This window comes from Serinus canaria, chromosome Z, assembly GCF_022539315.1.
Source record: "Serinus canaria isolate serCan28SL12 chromosome Z, serCan2020, whole genome shotgun sequence".
Taxonomy (NCBI): domain Eukaryota; kingdom Metazoa; phylum Chordata; class Aves; order Passeriformes; family Fringillidae; genus Serinus; species Serinus canaria.
This window is the reverse complement of record NC_066343.1, coordinates 67162632-67186645: the sequence shown is the minus strand read 5'-3', so window position 1 is coordinate 67186645 and position 24014 is coordinate 67162632. Positions and strand designations below refer to the sequence as shown.

Here is a 24014-nt window from a genome sequence, read left to right as displayed (position 1 = left end):
ATGTGGCTCAGGTGTTTGGTGGTGCAGATCAGGGCTGTGAGGAAAAACCTGCAGAACAGGAGGATGTGGGGTGGTCAGAGGATGCTGCTTGTCCCTGCTTAGGATGCTCCTCACCCTGCTCCATCCCAGCTCCATGTCTTGGCTTTTTGTGTGCCCTGCTCCTGGCTGGGAGGAGACAAATGTTACCTCAGTGCTGGGGTGTCTGCAAGGCACAGGGCAAGGCAGGAAAAGAAAATGGGACAAAACGGGACAAGATAGTTCGGGTCTGAGAAAGGGAAGGAAGAAGAGAGATAGGATGGAGATACTCATGTAAGCATTAGCATGAAGGACTGAAAGCTCTCACAGCCCTCCTTCGAGGGAGGAATTGACAGAAAGCTTTTGATGAGGAGCCGAATGGAGATAATGTGCCATCAAACAGCACAAACTCTGCCTCCAGCGTGCAGACAGGAGCTTGGCATAGTGCACCCAGAAGCACTTACCTTCCTTAATGGCTGGGCAGAGCCTCCCAGGCCACCCCATTACGAGCTGCCTCCCCAGGCGAGCTGGCACAAAGTGCTTGGCCAGCCCAGGAGCAATAGTGCCACAACGCCAGTGGTGCTCCAGCCCCAACAATTCCAGCCCCTCCAACTGGGTATAAGGCAGAATACAGTGGGGCAGCACACAAGTTTGGTGTCAGACCTGGTTAGTTTGTCTCTTTTTGAAGTTGTCTGACCCCTCCGGGAGCAGGAAAAGCCTTGCATCTGTCACAGGGAGCTGTGCACCCTGCATGTCACAGTGCTGGCATTGCTCACAGGCCACCGTCCATGGCAGGAGGAACTGGTGGCCCAGGGTAGCAAAAGGGCTGTGGTGCTCTTGCAGCTGGAATTTCAGGGTGGTGTTGCTCGTGGGCAAAGCAGCACTGACTCCCCCGGGCTCTCCACCAACACCCTGCAAGCAGCACCCACAGCTGAGCTTATCCTGGGAGGGCAGCCCAGCAGAGACACAAGAGGAGGGGGGTACAGTCTCAGCACAGGGCTCCTGCTGAGTAGCTTTTCCCCACAAAGGAACTAAGATGCCAGCAGCTGCTGGCAAACACAATCCAGGACAAATATCAGCAGGAGGAGCTGGCTCATGCTAGGAGGGGGGCACGTCGTGTTCACCTCGCACCCCGACAATGCTCCCTGCTTTGCATGAAAGAGGTGCTTTGATTGCTGACATCTGTAGACAATCAGATAAGAATTAGAGTTATTCCTCTAGGCATAAATGGTATTTCTAATCTCATAATCCCTTAATATTGTTCTCACCAGGATGTGGCTGGTGCTAATCCCAGAGAGTTTGTTCCAGGGCAAATTTCAGGGAAGCCAGGGAGGTGTGGGAGGAGGGGTTGCCCATCTTCTCTCACTTCAGTCCCAGGATCCCTTCTGGGTGCAAAGCAGGCAGGGACAGCAGGTCAGGCTGCAGCCCCTCTTCCCAGCTGGAGGATGCTCACACTAGGATGGAGGCATTTCAGAGCCCTTTCACCACTGCTGCAAAAAACCCCTGCAGGTGTTCCTGCCCCTGTCACTTCTCCGGGTCTGTCTCTTGGCTGATCAGGTCTGTAGCACCAGCTGTAGGCTCCAGCCTGGTTTAGCCACTTGGCTGCTTTCCAGAAGCAAATACTGATACCTGAGGAGCACCTGGGATTTCTGTTCTGAAGAGGTGCAGTGAGGGAAGCACCCTACCCCTGCAGGGCTGCAAAGTCCAAGGTTCCCAGCCAGGTGAGGGTGATAAGTGTTTTGTAAGGACCCTGGGCTGCCTTTGGCCCTAATTTTGCATCCTCTTTGGGACAGTGTAGGGAGAACCACCTGGGTTGCTTCTTACCCCCTGTCCTGACATTGGTGTGCTGGATACAGATGTGCCTGCCCCTCTTCAGCAACCCACAGTGGCTTGCCATCCTGGCACCTTGCAGGCACAGTAAAGGTGGAAAGTGAGCTGAAAACCTCTCACCATCTAGTATCAGAGCAGCCAGGGATTCCCATTTCTCTTGTCCCTGCTCTGTCCCTTGTTCCTTTCTTCAGCCCAGCCAAGCTGTGTGTGACAGCTCCAATGATACTGGACCACCCCAGGGGCTTGCACACCTCTCCCAGAAGGAGCTGGGATGAAGCTCAGCCTGGGTGATATCAGGCTTCTGTGCTGCCTGCAGCCATGAGCATCCCACCATGGCACAGAGATGGAAATCGTGCCCTGGGCACCAATCCATCCCAGCAGATGGTAAGGGACCAAGCTAGCATTGTCTCAAGGAAGCAGCTTGCAGTTCAGAGGGCCTGGTGTGTGCAGACACAAGTCTGTGCCTTTCCTGTCTCCTGGGTTCCAGGGTTTCACTTTTACAGCAGCTGTTGCTTCTCCTGCCACTTCAAATTTTTCCCTGCTTTTATTCTGCAAACAGGTTGAAGAGGCAACACAAATGCTTCAGCCATATTCTGGCCATCTCCTTCATCCTGGCAAGGTGAAGGTGTTGGAGATGGCTTGGCAGCAGTAAATACCCAGCAAGTCTGTGTTATTTGTGAAGTTTGGAGAGCCTCATGCTGGTGCAACATGCCCATGGCATGTGCATGCAGCAGAACAGGGGATGTGTGAGGAGGCTCTTTCCCCACGGAAGCATGCCCATCACTGTGCCCTCCACGCTCCTCTCACACCATCCTACCCACCAGCAACCTTCCCATCTGCCTTGCTGAAACCTGTCCATCACTGCCTTGCAGCTCTGAGCAATTTTTTACTACAGCTGCATTTTTCCATGCAGGGAGAGCTCAGATCTCTGCTTAGGTGAGGTCTCCCTCTCATTCTTCAAGGCTGGAAAGGAAGGACAGGACTTAGCCTTGAGGCCAGGCACTGAGGACTGTGCCATGCGAATACTGTGATGGCAGGACTCAGGACAGTGTGGTGTGTTGGTGCAACTTATCCAGGAGCCCTGTAGTGTCTTGCAAACACTGAAACTCTGAAAAGTCCCCGGGAAGAGAGGGTTGGATAGTGTAGGTTTGTAGTGAGCCAGCCTAACACCGCAGCATACATCCCTCCTGCTCTCTGAAGGGTGAGAGGGCAGCTGGAGAAGGAGTTAGCAGGAGCCCTCATTGCACTGGGAGATGCTAATCTTCAGATTCCTAAGCAGTTTTCCCAGAAAGAAGAAATTAACGGGATTTGCAAATCACTGGCAACTTTGGAAAAATGCGCTGGAAGTCAGACCCAGATGAAAATTTTTGTTGTATATTGTTATAGAGTTAAGCAGTTTGTGTTCAAGATTTTGCTCATTTTATTTTGGTTTGAAGAGGTTTTTAATTAAATCAGAGGGAGCTCCAAAAGGAAAAGCCTTGAAAATCCAAACTTTCATTTCAAATCACCTGAAGCAAAAAAACCCCTGCTGTTGTCCTGTTTCTGTTGTGAACAAACAGGCTGCAGAGCAGCCACAATGTCTGAAAGCCTTTGGCATAGCCAGAGCTGTGGTGGTCCCCCAGGCAAGGTGCTGGTAGGACAGTTTGCTTTGTACCCATTTGGGTGGTCCCTGGTGCAAACTGGCCCTGCTGGGGAGAGAGAGGGTGGGTCCATGGCCATGCGTGGGTGAGCAAATGCTGTTCTGAGCCACCTGGGACTGGTGTGGTGCAGAGCAAGGACTTACCAAACCCTAAGACCTGAGGGTGGGAAGGACATAGACAAATGCATCCATTGACACTGGAACTGTGAACCTCTGCCCCCTTCCATGCTTCCCTCCCTGGGTGCCTCTCTCTGTGCAGGACTGCCATCACTCAGCCCAGAATCTGGGTTTGCCCTGTGTCAAATCTTGGATGTAGAGTCCTTGAGGTCAAGTAGACATCCTAACTTTGCCTGATTAGGGCATTCTCATCTGCAGAGGGAGGGCAGTGACAGCATTTCCTGGACTCTGATGACCTCCAGAAGTGGATTGTGCCTGTGTTATCTCCCTTCTACGAACAGCCCAGTCCCTATCTCTTAAAACTTGTTTAAACCAGCTCTTTTTCTCCTTGGGGCTGGGATATCATTGCTGTTCACAGCCGAAGGCCCTCATGCCTCCATGGAAATCATCCAGGGCTGCACCAGGAAAAGCAGATAATTAAATTCAGGCCCTTGCTTTTCTCCCATCAAGCAGATGCAGCATGATGGCAGTCCTACAGAGACTTTATCTGGGGCAGGGGGCAGAAATTTCAGTCTCGAACCTCCCCATAGCAGCTGCTGCTATGTGTCCTCTGAGCCAGGGACCTGCTCCCCCTATCCGGCCATGCCTCGCTGGCTTATCATTTCCAATCCTATCAGAAACAAAACTGCTGCTGCTTAATGCTTCATTACAGGCTGTTATGTGTCTCCTGCACTGCCCAGGAGAGCAGCAAGGAGGGCTCTGACTCTATTTAATAACTGTTTCATGGTTCCTAATTGACAGATAAAAACGCTACTAACTCAGTTTCATCAAACATAAACCATGGGCAGGAGCAGTGGTGCCCTTCTGGAGCCAGGGTGGCAGCACGAATTTTGATCCATTATTTTGACATGGGAAATCCATAATATGCCAATCCGCCATCACAATGACGGGTTTGTGCCTCACTTTTTCCCCCTGTTGGTTTTGGCTTTTGCAGCCTGGGGGAAGCTGTTGGGGAGGGATTTGGGGAAGGATGGCTGGGGCAGACAGAGGAGGTGAGATGGTTGCTGGTGCTTTATTCTGAGGGGCCTTTCCCATGAGGGGCTGCAGCACCCCTGGTGGCTTAGAAGCATGTGCCCATGGGGGATCCCTGTCTGCTGACCTCAGGACTGTGCCTGACCCTGTCAGGTCCCCAGGCCCAGGACTGTCACTCTGTGGCTGTTAGGCTGAGCCACACTTACACCTGGGGAAGATTCACCAAGATTTTCAGCCCTGGTAGAAAAGGACCTATATGTGCTCAGATGAAACAGGTAAAGATTTATTATTGTAATTTGGAGATGCTGGTGAATCAGGGTGTTTCTTTGTGCCCTGTGTGGTAAGCAGGATTGTGTCATTCCCTGGGGCATTCCCCTCCCTCTTTTTGCTGGTATAGGCGACCAAGTGACTCAGAATTCTTCCGTGCTCTGTGTTCAGAAACTCCAGACAGAGAAACCCCTGCTCTCTCCAGGAATAGTAATGATAAATGTTGGGATTCAAAAGCCACATGCTGGACCTGAAACCTGCTATTTAAACAATTTGGGATTTGCCTTATCAGATCCCACATGGGGCTGGCACTCAAAAAAAAGCCTTTGGAAGTGAGATTTTTCAGGGTTTTCTCCTCCCATCACAATGACTGGAAACTTAAATACCAGCTGGGAGTCCCATAGGTATTTGTGACTGGTGCTGGGGTTGAATTGCACCCGGGGTGGGAGCAGCCTCACTCCCAGGAGGCGTGGGCAGAGGTGGAGTTGCAGAGAAGTGTTGGGGGCTCACAGCTCTGTGCAGAGCAAAGCAAAGCTGACGGCCACTGAAGGCGTGCTGAGAGGATGAGAGGTTATTAGTAGTGAGCGCTTGAGGGATAACACGGAAGATATTGATTTAAATAAAAATCACCATAACAGCAGCTCTAACAGTACCCTGTGGGTCACTTGGAGGAGAATCATAGGCAGCAGAGCTCCAGTGCTGCCACACTCAGAACATTTCCTAGCTGGAAATATCATGCTGGAGAGAGCCAGGACTGCTGCCCATGCTCCTGAGCAGGGACAGAGGCAGGGATAGGGAAGCAGGCACTGTGCCAAGTGTGCAGCACACACTGGGATGCCTAAAGAACATCACTGCAGTGAGGTGAGAGGCTGGACCCACCGGGGGAACCCCGCACGGTTTGCAGCTCTGCTGGGAGCCGCCGTGCCAGGACATGGATATATCCATGATCTCAGCCAGCCGCACAGCCCCCGTGGAGGTCAGATTCCCGTGGTGTGAGTCAGCTGCATTCCTCTGCAGGTCAGCGAACTGTGCTGGGCTTCAGCGGCCTCAGCTGTCTCCTGCCCCGACGCTTGCAGTGATTAACTGCTCTGGGGATGCTCGGTTTGGGTGGACAGCGCAAAGGCTAAGGGTCTCAGGTCAGCTGGGGACAGCCACAGCGGATGGTCCATGGGAGAGGAGAGAAGCATAGCCGTTTATTGGCCACCCTTCATACCAGGAGTGCTTTTATCAATGGGGCGTGAAGGGGTGATAAAATGCTACCAACTGTCTCCATAGACAGCTAATCCATCGGTATGGATTTGTTGTTAGGGAATCCTGCGGGCCCGCGCAGTTCCTTGTAGCTGGCTGTAACTCTCCTGCCGTGGGTACAGCCACCTGCAACACCAGCTGTCCCCTCCACGGTATGGAGTCCTGTCATGATGTGCTGTCAGCAAACAGAGATGTGATGCGAGATAACAGCCAAGCTGTCAAGACAGTGAAGGTCTCAGCACGTAACAGAAGGGTTTCTCCACTCCGGGGATTTTTGTATGTGGAGTTTTTTGTGCCGTTCCATCTGATCAGCATGCTTCCATGAGAATTGGAAGTTTTGCAGGGGAAACCTCCCATGCCCTTCAGCTTTGCCATCGAATACAGGCAAACCATCTGCTGGACCTGCTGCACAGACAGCACAAGGTGGATCTGGATTACCAGATCTCTTGTCACTTCCTGCTCAAGGGAATTAAAACCACCTGGAGCAGCCCCCTTCCTCTGGGAGGACTCAGCTTCCCTCAGGCCAGCTCACAGCCTGGTTCTGGCAGTGAGCAGCGTGTGTAAGGGTCAATCCACCACATTCATGCATTACAGTCAGTGAATGGAGACACCCGCCCAGCCTGGAGCCAGCCCTGATCCTGCCCACTGGGCTGTCCTGACAGCATCACACACCTGATCGCGATCAGCTTCTCTCTGAGGACAAGGCAAAATGAGCAAACTCACCTGCACTGGAATGGCTGCTGGGAATGCTCAGGTGCCAGGAACTGTGGCTGGGAGCTCCCCATTGCTTTCTGTGGTACCCCAGCCTCTGCTTTGCACTCGGACTCTGCACTGAGACAGTCACTCAGGTGTAATGTCCCTGTAAATTACATGTGTGGGGCTTTTTTTCCAAATCAACACAACCTTCTTGTAGATGTGAAGACCCCAGTGCAGTGCTGCAGCCCTCCCAGCAGCACCCCTCCACTCCGCACAACCCCTCAAGGAGCTTATTTCTACATGGAAAACCCCACATGGGGCAAAACTGAAAGAGCACAATCAAAATCCAGCTGTCTGGGGCTGCACAAGCCTTACTGTCAGTGAGTCCAAGCCAGTGGTAGTATGAGCACAATGTCAGCATCTGCAACAGGGGTAAGGATATTTCCAGCACTCTTGGAGGCCAGCTTACAATGCTGGGATTCTCTCCAGCTAAACCACTTGGGTTCAGATTTTCACTAACCCACCTCATTTCCTCATTTTTCTTAATCTCCCAGCAAAAGTTAAACCACTGGCTGCTTTGACCAGCTTTTTGCTTGGAATTAAATGACAAACTCCTGGCCACTGGTGGTCCTGGGCTGGCTTGTCCTAGGAAGGTGGCAGTGGAGACTATAAGAGGGGTAATAGAGTGTAAGATTGCAACCAAAGGGCTTTGGCCAAGCAAGCAGCTTTGTCCTCAAGCAGTACAAGATGATTGACCCCAATATCCTTGTGCCATGGGAGAAGGCAGATGTGTGCACCCCCTGCAGCATCCCTGTGATGAGGGATGTGAGGAAGACCTGGGGGCCCAAGGCTGCTGCCTGCCCTGCTCTGGTGTGTGGCCCCTGCAGGGCAGGATACTGCCCTGAATAGATCCCTCTTTGAAGGGCAGCTTTTCCTGTGAGGAAAGCATTCAGTCCTGATATGAAGATTTCCAATGGTGGGGAATCCTCTTGAGCCTTTGGCAAGCTCTTCCAGGTGTCAAAAACATTTACCATGTTTTATGCATTTTTATCAGGCGCTGATCTCTTCTCTGTGGTGCCCAGTGATAGGACCTGAGGGAAGGGCCTCAAGTTGTGTCAGGAGAGATTCAGGCTGGATAACAGGAAAAGGTTTTTCACCCAGAGGGTGGTTGGGCACTGGAACAGGCTTGCCAGGGAAGTGGGGAGCAAGCACCAAGCCTGACAGAGCTGAAGAAGTGTTTGGGCAATGCTCTCAGGCACACGGTGGGATTCTTGGGGCTATCCTGTGCAGAGCTAAGAGCAGGATTTGATGATCCCTGTGGGTCCCTTCCAACTCAGCATATTTCATGATTCTGTGAAAATGCTGCAGACAGGTGTGTACTCCATATAAAGGAAAGATTCCATTTGCTGTCCCCAAGTGTCTGTCTGTCCCCATCAGGCACAGAAAGAGTTGAAACAGACTGCTTGGCCCAACCAGTTCCTTTCCAGGTGGTTGAAGATAGATAAAGGCAACTATCAGCCTCATCAGCCCAGCCCTTCAGAGAGGTGACTATCTTCAGAGGCTCTCCATGCCATTCCTCTGAAATTTCTCACCAGGCTTGGCTCCCATCAGGCTGGCATCTCTCCTGACTCAGGGCGCGGGGAGGACAAGATCTGCCCTGCAGGTCTTCACTCTATGATTCAAGTCTTCTAAATTCTGCTTTGAGAGACATCCCACATCTTGAAGGCTTTTGGCCATGTCAGGGCCAACATCCCCATCTTGTAAACCCTCAGCTCAGGCAGAGCTCAGGTGGTTTTCCTTACTGAGATCTATTGGCAGCTTTACTTTTAATAGCATGTACGTGATGTGGAGTGGGATAGACCACTTCAGCTCTGGCTGGCACGTTATAAATCTCAGAAAAAAAAAAAAATGCAAAGGACCAGGAGACTTGCTGGGGGGGGGGGGCATGAAAAAAAAAGCAGAAGAAAGAGGCTGTTTTCCCAGAACCCAAAAGCAGACAGGGGTGGGGAGCGGGAAAGGCAGGGTCGTACGGCTCGCTGGGGCAGAGTGTGCAGTTGTTTATACTGGAAATGAGTTTCTGTTTATTGCAAGCTATGGTGGGGAGACCACAAAGTGAACGTAAAACAAAATGGGAAGGGTGTGGGAAAAGTCAGGGGAGGGGGAGCGGGTGCCTTTGACAAACTCCAGAAGTCACGTCCAGTAATAAATCAAGCCGGGATCTGTCCCGGGACACAGGACCCAGAACATCTGCTTGGGCTGCAGGGAAGCCAGGGATCTCCCAGCCTTGCCTGGGGCCAGGCAAGAGACAGAGGCTTGGGCAGCTCAGCCACCCATGGGTGCTGAGCTCAGCAGTGCTCAAACGCCTGCAGAGGTGACTGAGCACCTGGGGTTCAGCAGGGAACTGCACTCGGAGCTGAGGGGTTTAATAGGCATCCTCTGTCAGCCTTTCCATCCTCAGTAGCCTTCCCTTGACTGCTCTGTGCCTCCATTTCACTGTAAGGTGACTGTAAGGTGGCACAGAATGCTTTTCTCCCATCTACCACTTTCCCCAAGCCTTGCAGCAATTCCTACATGGACAGGCAACTCCTGCATCATTTCAGAGCTTAGGCATGGTGTAGGTGTCACCAGGAAGGGAGGTCCACTGCCCAGTTCCAGGACACTAGGAATTAGTGTGTTAACGGGGCTGGTGGTGAAATGAGAGACAAATCCCACAATAACTCCACTGGGACCAGCAACGCATCCATTCTGTGTACAGACTTTGAAGGTATTAAGTGCTAAGGATTTTGGTTTGACATCTGAATCCAGCTGCATTGCTGTGAGAAGCCCTTGCAGGTTATTGCTCCAGACCAAACTTCCATAAATAATCTATTGCCTTGGGTGTAGTGCTTCGGAAGGGGCGGTGAATGTTTGTTTTGCTGATTCAAGCATTCTCGTCTTCTTCTTCCTTTTCCCCTTCCCTGGAAAATGGATCCTATTAAACACTGCAGATGACACAACACATGCCAATACATTTGCAACCCATTTTGGCTCATAGCGACAGCTGCTTTTGAGCTACAAACTTCCTTAAGTGTCCAAGTAAAGCATCAGCATGGGGGTGAAACAAAGACAGTGCATCTGCCCAGTGGGTCCTGGCCCAGTTATTGCCTTTCCATCCCATATTAGTGCAGAAAGCATGACAGAAAGCCACCAAGATGCATGTGTGACTTAGGACCTCAAAAGTCATTTGAGTTTCGCTATGCTTTGAGCTGCTCTTCCATAAAGCCATGGGTGCTGCTGTGGGATCTGCTCTCCAGAAACGCCTCTGAACAACCTCCTGGGCATGGGACAGGTACCAGCGCTATGCCTCCAGCATCTCCCTCTGGCAGGCAAACCTCAAGTCTTCCCATACTGGATCCTGGCCAGGTTCTGCCTCATGTCACCACTGGAAAGGGCCAAAACTTTGGCAGCACCACAGCATTTCCCCACTTATTTCAGGGGTGTTGCCTTCCTTCCCATGCTGCTGGTGACTTATAGACCACGAGACAGAGCTAACTGCATTGCCATTAACCCAGTCAGAGCTGTTTTTTCTGTTCCAGTAGAGGATGGCAAACTGTTGGATAAACCCAGACTGCTCTGCCCTGTCTGGTTTTTGCCAGCACACCCTTGCAGCCCTCATCTGCAGCCAAGCCCTGGCTCTCAGACCTGTCCCAGCTGCTCACCTCATCTCAGAAGGATTGTGAGCCATCTGTGTGCATCAGTAGGAGAGTCCCTGTTGCAGGAGGTGTTTGCAGTGTGCTTCTGATTCATGATAGAGAAGAGGGGCTCATGTGAACCCAGACACCACAGCATCCTTATGCTGCTGGCAAGGTCCAGACCACAGGGCTTGCTCTTCACCTGTAATTTTCTGTGAAATGCTTCAGAGAGCACAGCAAAATCCTTCAGTGACTCTAATAACATTTCTCTCCAAAGCTCTAGGGTATTCCTCCCCCCATCCCTGTGAAGTCATGCTTCAGGTCTGCTGAAATCCTAGCAAATGCCTCCTAAAATCCCCTGGAGCCCCTGCGACAGTTTATTGAGAGTCCAGGACTATTTGACCTTGGAGGGGTGAGAAAGGGAGGGGAAGAAAGAGCAGCTCTAGGCTTCCCTGCCAAACTACTTGATCCATTTGATGAGCCCCTTGCAGAGACCACAACACAGCCAGAAATATCTCCCAGACCATCAGTGGGGTATCTGAGCACAGTGCCTTCCTCTCTCCTCTGTCCCAGGTCTCTCAGGTGTTTTCCACTGTGCTGGGCAGTGCTGCTGCATGAACAGTGTGGTGTGTTCCCTAAAAAAGCAGCAGTGCCCCAACCACCTATGCATGGTGCCCATCCCAGCATCCTGGCGCCCTCATCCTGCCCCAAAAAGGTTTGTGATCCTCTCAGCTCACAGCTCCTTCCCTGTTGTAGTGCTTGGAATGTGAGGAAGGTTGCCCACCCTGTGGGAGCTCTGTGCTGGGGGTTCCCACCATTCCTCAGGAAATAATTAAAATACTGATAGCAATATTTTTATATGACAACAAATGCTTTAAGTGCTTTTTATTTCTTCTTTGTTGTGAGCAAATCAGAGGATGCATGGCAGGCTGCTGTCCTCCACGAGGCAGGAGAGGCTGTGCTGAGCATCCAGATTATCGCTGTCGGGGCAGGCTTGGCAAGGATGCTGCTGCTGCCACTGATGAGGTGCTGGTGCTCCCAAGGAAGGTGTGTTTACTTCTGGGGTTTCATTGTTAAAAGACCATCGATAAATTACAGGGAGTCCGGAGGAAAATTGATTAAAGAATTAAAAGATATCTTATGACCTAAAGGGGAGATTAGGGGAGTTAAGTGAGGTGCTTGCTGCGGAGTGGAGCTGGGGATGGTAGGGAGGAAGCAAAATGAAAACAACCTTGCAAAGCTGGTGATTGGAGCAGGTGGAAACAGTCTCTGTGAGTAAGTGAATTGGTTTGTGCCTCACGTTTTGTTTTGCAAATGCTAGGCTCTCACACGCGGCGAGAAGGGGCTCCCCAAGCTGGAGCTGCCCGGGGCCGCACATGCCACAAACATCCTCTGGGGTTTGCCCACTGCTGCTGGTGGGGATTTAAGCATCGAGCCAGGATTTGAGGAAGATGAGCGTCATGTTCATAAAGCAAAAGGCCTTTTTTTAGCTCAATTTCTTTACAGATGGGCTGGATAATGGGACCTTCCTTGAAGCCTGCTGAGTTAAGGACACGGCTATTACTTCCAAATGCAGTGAAGTCTGGAGCTGTGTGAGTTACATCATCCCAAGGACCTCATTGCCTTAAGAAAAGAATGAGGCCAGAGTCTGATTCAGGCCTGAGGATAAAAAAACAGACATTAGTAAAGAGACCAGTGGTATTGAGCAGTGCTGTTAGCTGAGCAGTGCTGTTAGCTGGCAGCCCTACGCCTCCAAAAATGTCACACACTTTTGTTTTTCATCTGCTCGAAGGACACATTTTGGGTGAGCTACAAAGACTGATGCTCTTCCTGCCTCCACCCCAAGACACCAACAGCACAGGAGAAATTTCAGCTTGAACTAGGAACACTCCTACTGTTGGTGACATGTCTGGTATTTTCTCACAGCCAGAGAGTGAGCAGTTGAGGACTGGTGTGGAGATTTCATTTCCTATGATAAATTAGGCATCTTCCCAAATGCCTATCATTATTGGGCTATCATCATCCCTGAGCAGCCAGAATAACACCACAAACCAGAGCCACCCCCTATGGTGTCCATCTCAGCTCCAGTGCTGTGATTTTTCCAGAGTGTATCATGCAGAAGCACAGGTGGGATGAGTCAGGTGGCTTCTCTGGATGTACCAAAGGAGGCTGATTGATGCTGGGAGGAGTCTCACATATCCGGGGTGGGAAAAGCATGGGGAGAAGCTCCTTCTGGTCCTGGGTCAGCTCTCTACACCCAGCTCCAGCATCTCCTTTGGCTCCAGCCCAGCGGTTTTTGCGAGGAGCCTGCAGGTGGCTTCCCAGCAGGACTGCAACAATGACACGAAGCTGGGCAAAGCCAGCAGCATTACAGGGGACAGGGCTCTCCCACACTCACAGCACAGTCCTGGCAGCTGAGGCACAGGTACAGGCTGTGGATCAGCCCCAAGAGCAGAGCAGCATCTCACCAGGAGATCGTGTGGAACAGAGGGGCAGCCCCAAGGATGTGAGTCGCTGACCAGGGGATGCTGAGTCTGCGTGAGCAAACCCAAATGCAATCAGGGTGGCCAAACACAGGATGAGCAAATGGCTCCTCTGCCTGTGCACACATCTGGTGCACATACAGATGCCCACTTTTAAACCCCCTGACCTGACTGAATCCAAAGCAGAGCAGTCAGTACAGGCTCAGGGGCACCATGGGGTCTGTCTTGAGAGGGGATGGAAAAACAGACTGTGACATATTCCTAGCAGACCATGTGGGTGAAAGGAGAAGGTGGTTTTCAGTCAGAGCTGAAGGAAAGGAAATTTACCTGCAAAAGCCAGTGCTAGTGAGAGGAGAAAGTGGGTAGAGGGTATGTCTGTTTACTAACCACTCCTATCAGCTCCTCCTGCCCAGACAGGAGAAGCCAAAAAATATTCTACTCTGCTGCCAAGAGAGTCAGAAACCTCTTACTTCTTTCTCTCCATTTCTCTCGGGGTGAGAGACCTCTCTGCCAGCAGGTACTTCTCTCACTGGGGAAGAGGAGAGCAGGGAAGGGGACATATCCAGACTGCATGTCAAGAGAGATGAAGAGAGAAGAGGCATTTTTTGAGAGCTGCTGCCTGTTAAAGGCAGCCCACACTCTCCCACTGGGAGATAGCTGGTAATATTCGTGGCTAGCTTGTTGCTCAGTGCATGACAAAGTGCTTATAGCTTCCCTCCAGAGGCTCCTCCTGGATAAATATACAACTTCCAGGAGTTCTGGTGGGACAGCTTCGCCAAGGATACATGGCTGTTGATGGTCCCAGTTGTGTCTGATCACACCTGGTATTTTCCCTGTCGTCTCCATCTGGAGAGAGGATGGATTGCTTTCTTGCAGCTGTTAAATAAGGTGGTGGAGGGGGCAGAGGCATTGCATGGTGTAGACTGTGCAGTGAATTTCTGCCAGAAGCTGGGAAAAGAGGGAGAAGGGAGTGCTGAGTTCTTTGCTGCATGCAGGGCAGGCATGGAGGCAAGGGACCCTCAGGGTCCTCAATACCTGAAGAACCCTAGGGATAACCCTGCATTCCCCCTGCATGACCAAAAAAGGCACAGCTCTCCCTCTCAGCACACAGGGATACTTCCTCTCTATGGCTTCTCCAGCTGAACTCCCAAAGGAGACTGTCAGGGGTCTGCAGGCTGCTCTGGTCAAACCTTTTATCAAGGAGAGCCAAGGAAGGCAGCTACTTCTCCCTGGAGAGCAGGGCTGTGTTGTGCTCCCATGTGCACCAACCACCACCCCCTTGGGGTGTGGAGCTGCTGCTGGGAACCCGTGTATTACAAGGAAGCATCTTGTGCCTGCATTGCCTTGGCACAGTGCATCCAGCCCCATGACGAGGAGAATAGTCCCCTGAAAGGAAAAATTAATTTGGCAGGGACTGGGAAATTCTAATTTCATGTAATTAATGCCCTTAATCTTTCCCAGCCATTTTAGAAGAGACAGGCCCAGCATTTGGGTGGGTGGGAGCTGCAGGGGCAGGAAGCTCTCCTCTCCAAATCCCAGCTGTGGAAAACCCTGAGGTTGTGCAGAACCTGAGAGCACATCAGCCCCCTGCTCTCCCTTCCCCGCTGTCTGGGCATGGCAGACTGGCATCCAGGAATGCTCCCGGAGCTGCAGGCAGGGATATGCTCTCCATCCCCGGAGCCTCCCCAGGCCCCGTTTGCCGGCACTTTTCCCTCGTTCGCTGCACACTCCCTCACCCCAGACCGCTCTCCAGGTCTCCAGGAGCTGGACGGGGGCCCGGCACAGTCAATCCCAGAGCAGCCGGTAACGAGGTTTGGTCATTACTGCCCGGGGCTATGTGCGAACCAGTGACCTGGCTCTGAAATGGTTTATGTTACATGCAAATCCCCTCGCAGAGGTGTTGGGGGAGGAAAGCCGGCCTCGCCGTGAACTCCCTGGGCTGATGAGCAAACCCCAGCGCAGCAGAGAACTTCCCGTGCCCGGCGCGCCGCTGCGCTGCCGCATCCCACCGTGCCGGGGTACCCATCCCAGGGGTACCACACCGAGCACCGCGGCCCCGGCCCCGCTCCAGGACTGGCGGTGCTACTGTTATACACAAAACAATAATCAGCTGCCGTAACGAGGATGCAGAGTAGCTGAGCTGGCTTCCCTGCTGTTGTGCCGGCTCCAAGTGGAAACAGCTGCATTTGGTTTGGTTAAATGTTTTATTTACTCACAATTATCCCAGATAACAGGTTTGCGTTCGTTTGTTCAATATTTAATATTGTTTCAGAGCAAAGCTGCTCTTTGGTTTCTGGTGGAGGACTGGGCGGGGGGGTCAGAAGGGGCTTCCTGCTGTGGTGTGGTCCCAAGTGAAGGGTGGAGGTGTCCTGCTGTGCATCTCTCCCTAAGGCACCAGGCCCAGAATGCTGCCCCAGGGGAATAAAGTCACCTCCAGGAGCACAGCTGGGTTTGGAGTGCTGGTGTGCTGAGCAGGATGGGCATTTCCCTGAGACAGCAATGCTGCCAAGCACTAGCGCTGCCAGAGGGAATGGGAACAAGAGTGTCTGTCATGGGTTTGGGATGCCAGATGGCTTCTCCTGCCTAAATCACCTTCCCATAGCATACTGTACCTTGGGGAGCACCTCCAGCAAAGGCTGCCATTCCAGACAAACAGCCCACCCTGTATCAGGGTTGCCAGAGCCCCTTTGCTCTTGCTCTTTCCTCTCACAGATCAATATTATGATGATTGCTTGATAATTTTCTGGAGGCTGGAGAATGGTCAGGTTTGAGGGGCAGCTCTGCTGTGTTGGAAGCAGCATGGCCTCATGCAGTGCAGGATAGGGCAAACTCCAGTGAGCCTATAATCACCCTGCCACTTTGGCTCAAAGTGGGAGGTTCTTCGATGCCGTCTTCTCTTCTCGGCTCTGCGCGGCGCGTGCTTCTCGTCGCGGAGGCGCTGCGCGTCGCGGGCGCTCTGCTCTTAGGCGCGGCGCGGCTCTGGCGGGCGCGAGCGCGGGCGGATCTTCTCTCTTCGAGTCTCTGCTCTACTCTTCGTTCTGTCTCTTCTCTTCTCTTCTCTTCTCTTCTCTTCCTTTCTCTTTCTTCTCTTCTCTTCTCTTCTCTTCTCTTCTCTTATCGTTCGCTCTCATAATGCCTTACCCAAAAATTTACAGCATTGCCTCTTGCCATGCTCACTGAATTTTCTGCAAGGGAAATGAGAAAATCCATAGCTTGGTTTATGAGCCCCAATCAGTGTAAAACAGGGCCTTTTAGAAATTTATCTGTTGCTGAGTCCACCTTTTTCTCCAGTACCTTCTTGGGGAATAAATTCTTGCTCTTTGAGGCAGGGGAGATGGCTCTTAGGTGGCAGCAGGGTCAGGGGTCTTTGGCTACAGCTGCAGGTGTCCCTGTCCCATTTTGGGACCAACTAGGGAGGTGCTGCAGTGTTTAGTCTGAGGGCTGGCTAGATGCTGGCTGAATGCAGGCAGCTCTACTGATCAGCTGGGATGCCTCACATGCCAGAGAGATATATTTTCAGTGTCTAATTTCAAGGGAAAGGAATTTCCCCCTGAAAATGTCCATTTGCTAAGCTTGGGGTGGCTTAGACTGAAAGGGAGAGACATAAACTCTGTCTCCATCACTTGCCTAGGTCACCCAGGAGGTCAGTGAGAAACAGCCCCATCTCATCCTGTGCCCCTGCATCCCTGGGTTCTCCAGTTCTCTCTCAAATGAACTTCGCTGCATCAACTAGAAACAAACAAACAAAAAACACAAAACCAACAAATTAAAAACACCTGCTTTATTCTTCTTGAAGAAGTGGTGGTTATGAGCATGATGTTCCCAGAACATAGGGAGCATCACCTGCTATCCTCCGCACCCCTTCTCATCCTCACACTTACCCAAGAACAGATGGTCAAGGGGAAACACAGCAAATTCAAAGCCTCACCTCCCTCCCTTTCTCCAGCAACAAAACACAGTTGCACCCAAACATTTGGGTCCATGAAAGGGACTGTCCCCAGCCGTAGCCACGATGCACTCCAGCGCAGGTGGCACAGGGCAGACAGATGCTCCCCTGATACACCTGGCAGTAGAAATATGATTTATTCATCATTGTTTTCTTTGTTGTTTTCTACCAGCCTCCTGTACACAAACAGGCTTTTAGAAAAGCAGCATTAGATAAATAATACATCGTGCTGGCAGCCAGCATGTGCATAACAAAAGCATCTGGGTAGATGCGTGTGTGGAATAGCAAGGTCTGCTGCTTTTGTGCCCAGGTGCTCAGTGCTGGCATCTTGTGCCCAGGTGGATTCCTACTGTGCTGCCCAAGCCTCTGCAGCTTTGCTTTTGGTCAGTTGTGTGGCTTCTTTTTCCTGTATTGGTACATACCCACCACCAGTGGTGTGAGAAAAGTCGCTGGGTGATGATCTGGTCCTGCTGTGGGCACATGGGGTGCAGAGCCAGTTTGGCAGCAGAACAGCATTGGTTGTGAGGTTGTCCCCCAGCATGGGTCAGCACAGGGCTCCTGCCCATGTGCAGGCAGGCTGTGTCACAGCTGTACCTCTAGCTCAAGCACATGCTGCTGTCATGGGCCCTGGAGTTTTTGCTGGCCCAAGACAGAGATGATGAGTTATGCAGGTGACCCCAAAAGCACACTATGGGCTCATTATCCCCCATCAGCCCAGTGCCTGAATGTGCCCCGAGTGCACCAGAAAAAATACCTCCTACAGAAGTGTTTGAGAGGCCTCTTAAAACTTTTATTGGCGCTATTTTTTGTATCCCTCCACCTGTGGAGCAAGGCATCTTTAGTACATTCAGCCCTCAGCAGGAGAGGAAAATTATAACTGATCCATTTCAGAAACCTCTAAAAGTGACCTAAAATAACTTTTCTATATATAAAAGTGTCATGATTTTAATGTCCATTATCTCATGACCTAGCAGAGCTAGGAAAAGCTCTTGTAGATCATTTTTAGTGGTTTCTAAAATGGATTGGTCACACTTTTCCCCTGCACAGTGGGACTGAGGGTACAAGGACAACTGGGCTTTGGAGATGAGGAGGGAAACAAAAATCTGTTTCAGTGCTGGTGTATCCAGAGCTGTTTCATCCTCCAGGACCACTTGTGGTGCTGTCCCCAGCTGAGCAGAAGTGCCGAAGCTGGTCAAGTCACAGCTGTTTCCGAAAAGCTGTAGAGGCAGAGTTAAATAGATGCAAAGCATGGGGCACTGTGTGGCAGGAAAGCCAGCTCTATTCCTGCCACTGGTCTTTTCAGGGTTCTGCAGGGACAGTGTCCATGGCACCAGCTTTCACTGCTGTGGCAGACCCAGATTTTGCTGGAGCATCTCATAGTTTGTGAGCCATGTGCCCAGATGGGATTTGATCAGCTCTGAGCTCAGCTCTGAGCCTTTCGTCACCTCACCCAGAGCTTTTGCAGTGAGGCTGGTTGCAACCCAAGCCTCTGGGAAGCTGCCACAGCCAGGCATTAAACATGCTGGGTTTTCAGAGAGGACATCAGCAGAGCACATGGGAGAAGTGGCTCCCTGCCATGCAAGAGGTTAATAGACAGATTAGAGAGGGCAGGCGCTGTTTGTGGCAAAAGGAAAAGAGCTCTGCTTTTACCGAGTTCAGCAGCTCCATGAAGAAACAGGGGTGTAAATATTTGTCAGAACTAGGGAAGCTGTGTGCAGGAGTCCAGGGAGGAGTGCCCAAGTAGCTCAACCAGTTGTTCGGGCAGTCTGTGGTGGGGGGCAGGTGCTGGACATCATCTGAGGGAGGATGGAGAAGGTTGGAGCAGGACACCCCACACCCAGCAGCACTGCCTAAAACCTCAGGGCAGAAAAAGCCTTTAATGCTGCTCCCTTGATGCCTTTGTTTTCCTCCACTGCCTTTCTTGCTCTCTCTGTTGGCCTGATGGGCTGGCCCACCTCCAAAGACAGCATTACAGCATGCCGGATCGATTGGAGCCTGCAATTTTATTTGCTGTCTTTAAGAGCCTTTGATGGGCAGCGTGAGCTGTGCCAGTGAGCGCCTTTCCTGGGAGAGGAGGGGAAAGGAACAAGGTTGCAGGCTACCATCTCCCAAAGGGAGATGAGGAACCTGCCACCAGCTTGGGGAAGACACCAAGGCTGGGTGGGCAAAGAGAGCCCTCCTGATGCAGCAAGGGGGCTGGGAAGGGGCTTGCAGCTCCATCCGTTGTGGTGCCTGGCAGTGATGGCCACGGTCACCCATGTGGTATCATGGTCACAGCCCCCTGTGGCACACTGCACGGGCCTCACACTCTGCCATGAACCTTCTGCCTGTCAGGGTGGAAATCTGCCTGACAAATCCCTCCTGGGATGCCTGTGGCTCTGGGACTGATTTCTCTCTGCAGAGATGGATGTCTCAGGAGTTCTATGTGAGACAGCTTGTATCTGCCCAGAAAAAGAGGGCAAAGGTTGTGCTGAGACAGGCTTCATACAGCAGCTTCCCTTCGGCTGCCTCTGTCCTTGAACTCTGCATCAGGAGGGCAGAGATGCGAGAATCATTTTGTCTCCCTTCCCCAGTCTCTCCTTTCACCTCTAGCTTGCTAAAAGGCACCAGAGTGTAAGAGGTCAAGTGTGCTGGACACAAAAGTTTGGGGGTGCTCTTGGGGACCAGCCTTGAAGCAGAGGGCAGGATCTTCACAGCATTCAAAGCTGTGGAAATGGGACACCTTCAAAAGCTGCTGCAGAGTGGGGATCGAAGCAGGATACAGGATGTGCAGCCCTCCCTCCTCCTCCTCCAGCAGAACGAACCTGGAGGAGTGAGCCTGCCCCAGCCTACTCAGCGGAGGAATTAGCACAGATCACGAAGAGCCAGATCCGGCTTGATACTGGCGACAACAAAGATAAATTATCCTGAGATGGACTAATTGTGGCGCATAGCAGTGCAGCATCTTGGGCCGTTCTGGTAGGGTTGCACCCTGCAGGACTCCAGGAACGCTCGAAAAAGCCCCGCCTGCTTCAGCCCGGCTTCCCTGCGACTCCTGGTCACGGGCGGAACAGCTGAGCACAAGCAGCAAGTGTGCGAGTCGCCTACGGTGACATCCCCAGTGTCCCCAGCATCCCCGAGCAACAGTGCCAGCCCCATCCCGATTTGCCGGGTGCCGGGCAGGCGCTGTTAGCCCACAGTGCCACCACGCGGTCACCCGGCACCCAGAGGCTGTCCCCACCCCCCCCTGCACCCCTTCAGCCCCTCCGGGACACCTCCCGACCCCCATTGCACCCCGCACACAGCAATGCTGCCCTTACCCCGCCACGCCAAGGGCAGGCAGGGAAGGGGTTAAGGACCCTGCGAGGAGGAGGAAGAGGATGGGGCTGTAGCAGGGATCAGGCCCTTGTCTCTGGCTTTGCGATTAGCCATTCTGTTTTGATGTGGAGGGTCTGCTTGAATAATTTAACCCGGAGGCTCATTAACTAGGCTCTGGCCTTCGTCTGTCGGCTGAAGGCTGAAATGGCCATTAGGAGGAACACGGAGCGGAGCGGCGCAGCCCTCCCTCCCGCCGGCCCCCTCCGTTCCCTCTCCCTCTCTCCTTGCTCCCTGACTCTGCTGCACTTGGCTCCCTTATCAGCTGCTTGCGCCCTCCAAGCCCTGCCCCAGGGACACCGGGGGTGCGCAATGCCTGTGCCTCAGTTTCCCCGCTGTAGACCGTAGTAGGCTGCAGACTCCAGTCGTAGCTGGAGCTCATTCCCGAGAAAGCTGTGTCCCTGTGTGTGTCGTGCCAGTGACGCCCGGGCTGTGGGGCTGGAGAGGCTCTGGGGCTGCCGGCTCTGCTCTGTTTGTTTCAAACCGCCTGCTGGGAGAGAAGAGCACGTCCTGGGATATTCGCAGTGGATGGATGGGGATGAGGGCTAACGAAGGAAGGGCAAGAGGGAGCGCCACAGGATCAGACAGCCTTTCCAAGGGAAATCCTGGTGCACTTCCAGCCCAGAGACTGTATTTTATGGCAAGGCATTGTGCCAGGCTGCTGTTCTTAACAATCAGTGCAAGTGCCTGGGTACCAAGAAGAGTTGACTTTGGTGTCAGATCAGGTAAGGTTTTTACCAACAAAGGCAAAATTTATCAGCCAAGAGGTATCAAATCTCATTCTTCGGATGCACCTTCCCTCAGCATTTTGCAGAGCTTTCCTGCAGCCCTTGCCATGCTCCTGCAGAAAGCAGAGTGCACTCACTGCACATGCTTCCAGGAAAGCCAATACAAGTGTGAACACTTCACTGGGTTTAAAATCCTCTTCTGTCTCTAACCTCTAGGATCAGCTGTCGAGGCTAGAGTGTGGCAGCCTAAATTGCCACTAGTAAAGTCCAAGGTAAAGAAGCAAAAAGGACCTTGGCATAACATCCACAGATGTTTATTTCAGCCATGCAGTGAGATGTTCCGGTCCCAGCCCACACACATGGAGAGTCCCCCTTTCCTTCTCCAGGGGCCTGGGGGCTGACCCTGGTCTCAGGGCAGTACAAAGATAGGGGCCGATCAGGGAAATGGCAGGGAGAGGCTCAGGAGCACCTAAATTCAGACATAGCAACAGGGGAAGGAGCCAATGGGGTGTAACTTAGGAGATGCCTCCCAGGCCTTCCACACCAGAGGAAGGCTGCTCCCACTGGGTGCTCTCATCCTGTCTCCTGTTGCCTTTGTGACTCTTTGGAGGCAGTGCAGCAGAGTCAGGGATGCTCTTCCCCATTCCAAAGCATTAACACTGTTAGTCCTCTTGCAGAGCTGGGTTTTCTCCACTGGTTTTGCATTGCTCCTCCTCATCTTACCAGTGGTCCTTCTTCCTCCCTTTGGTGACCTATGATCATTTGGAGGATCATCCCTCAATAAGTTTATCACTCCCCAGGGATGTGGCAGAGAAAGCTGTGAGCAGTGTAGATTAATGGGGTCAAGAGAGCAGTACCTCCTCTTCATTGGCAACATCTCTGTCACAGCCTTGAAGGTAATTTCCCCTGGTACCTGCAAACGGTCCCTGTCACTCCATCCTTCATTAGAAGCAGTGAGCTGCCCAAGGAGAAGGTGGGCTTTGCACTGCCCAGCCCAAAGCAAGGTGTCATGGAGGACCTCAGCAGAAGACATGGGATAAAGACCCCCAGATCCTTCCAGCGTCTGATAAACACAAGCCAGGCTCCCCTTGCAAACTCTCCCCTCCCAGTCTGGCAGGAGCTGGGAGTGGTGGGTCATCCCTTTGCTCAGAACTTGGTGATAACCCCAGCTCAACATGTTAATTATGTTAATTGCCCTTTCTGTTTCCCTGGCAGCCCCCCCGAAGGAGCCAGTGCTGATGTGTCGATCCAACAACTACCCGAAGGGTTTCTACTGCAGCTGGCACCTGCCCACTCCTACCTACATCCCTAACACCTTCAACATCTCTGTCATGTAAGTGTCTGGGAAGAAAGGGTGCAACAGGGTGAGTTTCAGTCCCCACAGCCTGGAGCAGGTCTCAGGGAGTGCCATGAAGTCTTGGGGCGGTGGGTCTGACCTGTGCTGAGCATGTGGCATCAGTGTCCCAAAAATTAGCATGGGGAAGGATTTTCTGAGGACATATAAACTGGATGTTTGGGACCAGGACTTTGTGCCAAGAAACTTTCAATTTCCTTAGAAGGGGCCAGGAAAGTCCCCATCCCCCAGGTCCCCTTTCCCTGCTTCCCAAGACTCCCATAGTCTCTGCACCACTTTTCTGTAGTGGATGTTGTGCCCACTGTTTTTTGGCACATTTGGCACATCCATGCTCTCTACTGGTGTAAGCTGGTTGTTGTTGGGCAGCAGCAGTGTCTCTCACCTAGAACTGGCCATGGCATGGCCATGGCATGGCATCATTCCCTATCCTGAGCCAGAGTTCTGGCACAGCCCTTATACAGGCCAATGCCATGTATTATCTTCTGAGATTTGTGTCACCATCAGGAAACCTTGTTCCTCCCATGGAAGGGCCAGACCCAAACCCAACCCCAGCAGGGTCCCATTCTTTCCTTGGGGCCAGCATGAGGATGTTCACTGAAGCCTCTGTGTAGGCTTGGAAGAAAACCTCGTACACAGGAGCCCACACAATTCCCTGGCAGGAGGAAAGCAGCAGCAAGGGCTGGTGCATGGGCACCATTGTCTTAGTGGGGATGCAGAGCTGCACAGTCTGCCTCCTTCCTCCAACAGCTTGGGTGCATCCACAGGTAACAGCTCTTCTCACCTCTGCTTTCCAGACACGGCACAAAAGACATGGTCTGTGAGAAGGATGCCGTTCCCAAAAACAGGTGTCACATCAGATACCTCCAGCTCTTCTCGACAGTGAAGTACAAGGTGACTCTGACAGTCACGAATGCTCTGGGCAAAAACTTCACCACGCTCACCTTTGACGAGTTCGCCATAGGTAAATTCCACAGCAGCAGCCGGCCTCTCCAGGGCGGGGTTGGGGTTGGCTTGCTCTGCATTGTCATCCCTTGGGAAGATGGGGCAGGGAAGGGACTGGCTCTCCAGGTGGAGATTCTCCTATCGATGGAGATGGGGTCTAAGCCACTCTGGTATCCTCCCTGTGCCCCTCCCATTCTCAGGGCCTTGCTGGCACCTGAGCATCCTGGGGGATCCAGGCAGGATGGCCACAGGCAGCCTCCACACTGGTCACATCAGTGGCCTGGTGTCATGTGTGATCCCACTCCCAGTAGTCTAGATCAGCCCATGGTTACTGAGTTCTTCCTGTTTGGGATGCTGGGGAAAAAGCTGCCACATATTAGGGCAGAGAGCTGTAAAAATTGTGAGGTCCAAATGGTGTTGCCATTCTTACCCCTCAGAGTGTCCCTAAAGGAGAGGTTTGGTGTTTGTGCTGGAAGCAGAGTCATGGGAATTAGGATGGGAAGATAAATTAAAATGTCCCATTTTCTTGTGTCCATCCTTAGTCAGGATAAAGCTCTCCTATAGTCAAGTCCCGCCAGCCCTTACCTAATATTCTCCTAAAAACTCTATTCCTTTTTTTGTACCTGTTCACTGCCCCACCAGGACAGCAAATGCTGTGCAGTGTGGGACAGGGAGCAGCAGGCCCTGTTTGC

At 52.3% G+C, this 24014-nt stretch overlaps 1 protein-coding gene across 2 annotated transcripts in view; it reads left to right on the top strand.

Annotated features, from left to right (window-relative positions):
* The window catches only part of CNTFR (ciliary neurotrophic factor receptor), a 201518-nt gene that overhangs the window by 156483 nt on the left and 21021 nt on the right, over positions 1-24014 (top strand). For both annotated transcript variants that reach the window (XM_050987314.1, XM_050987315.1), the window contains 2 exons: positions 22242-22359; positions 23175-23341. In XM_050987314.1, the coding sequence (XP_050843271.1) occupies positions 22242-22359; positions 23175-23341 (285 nt within the window). The remainder of the gene's footprint in view (positions 1-22241; positions 22360-23174; positions 23342-24014) is intronic.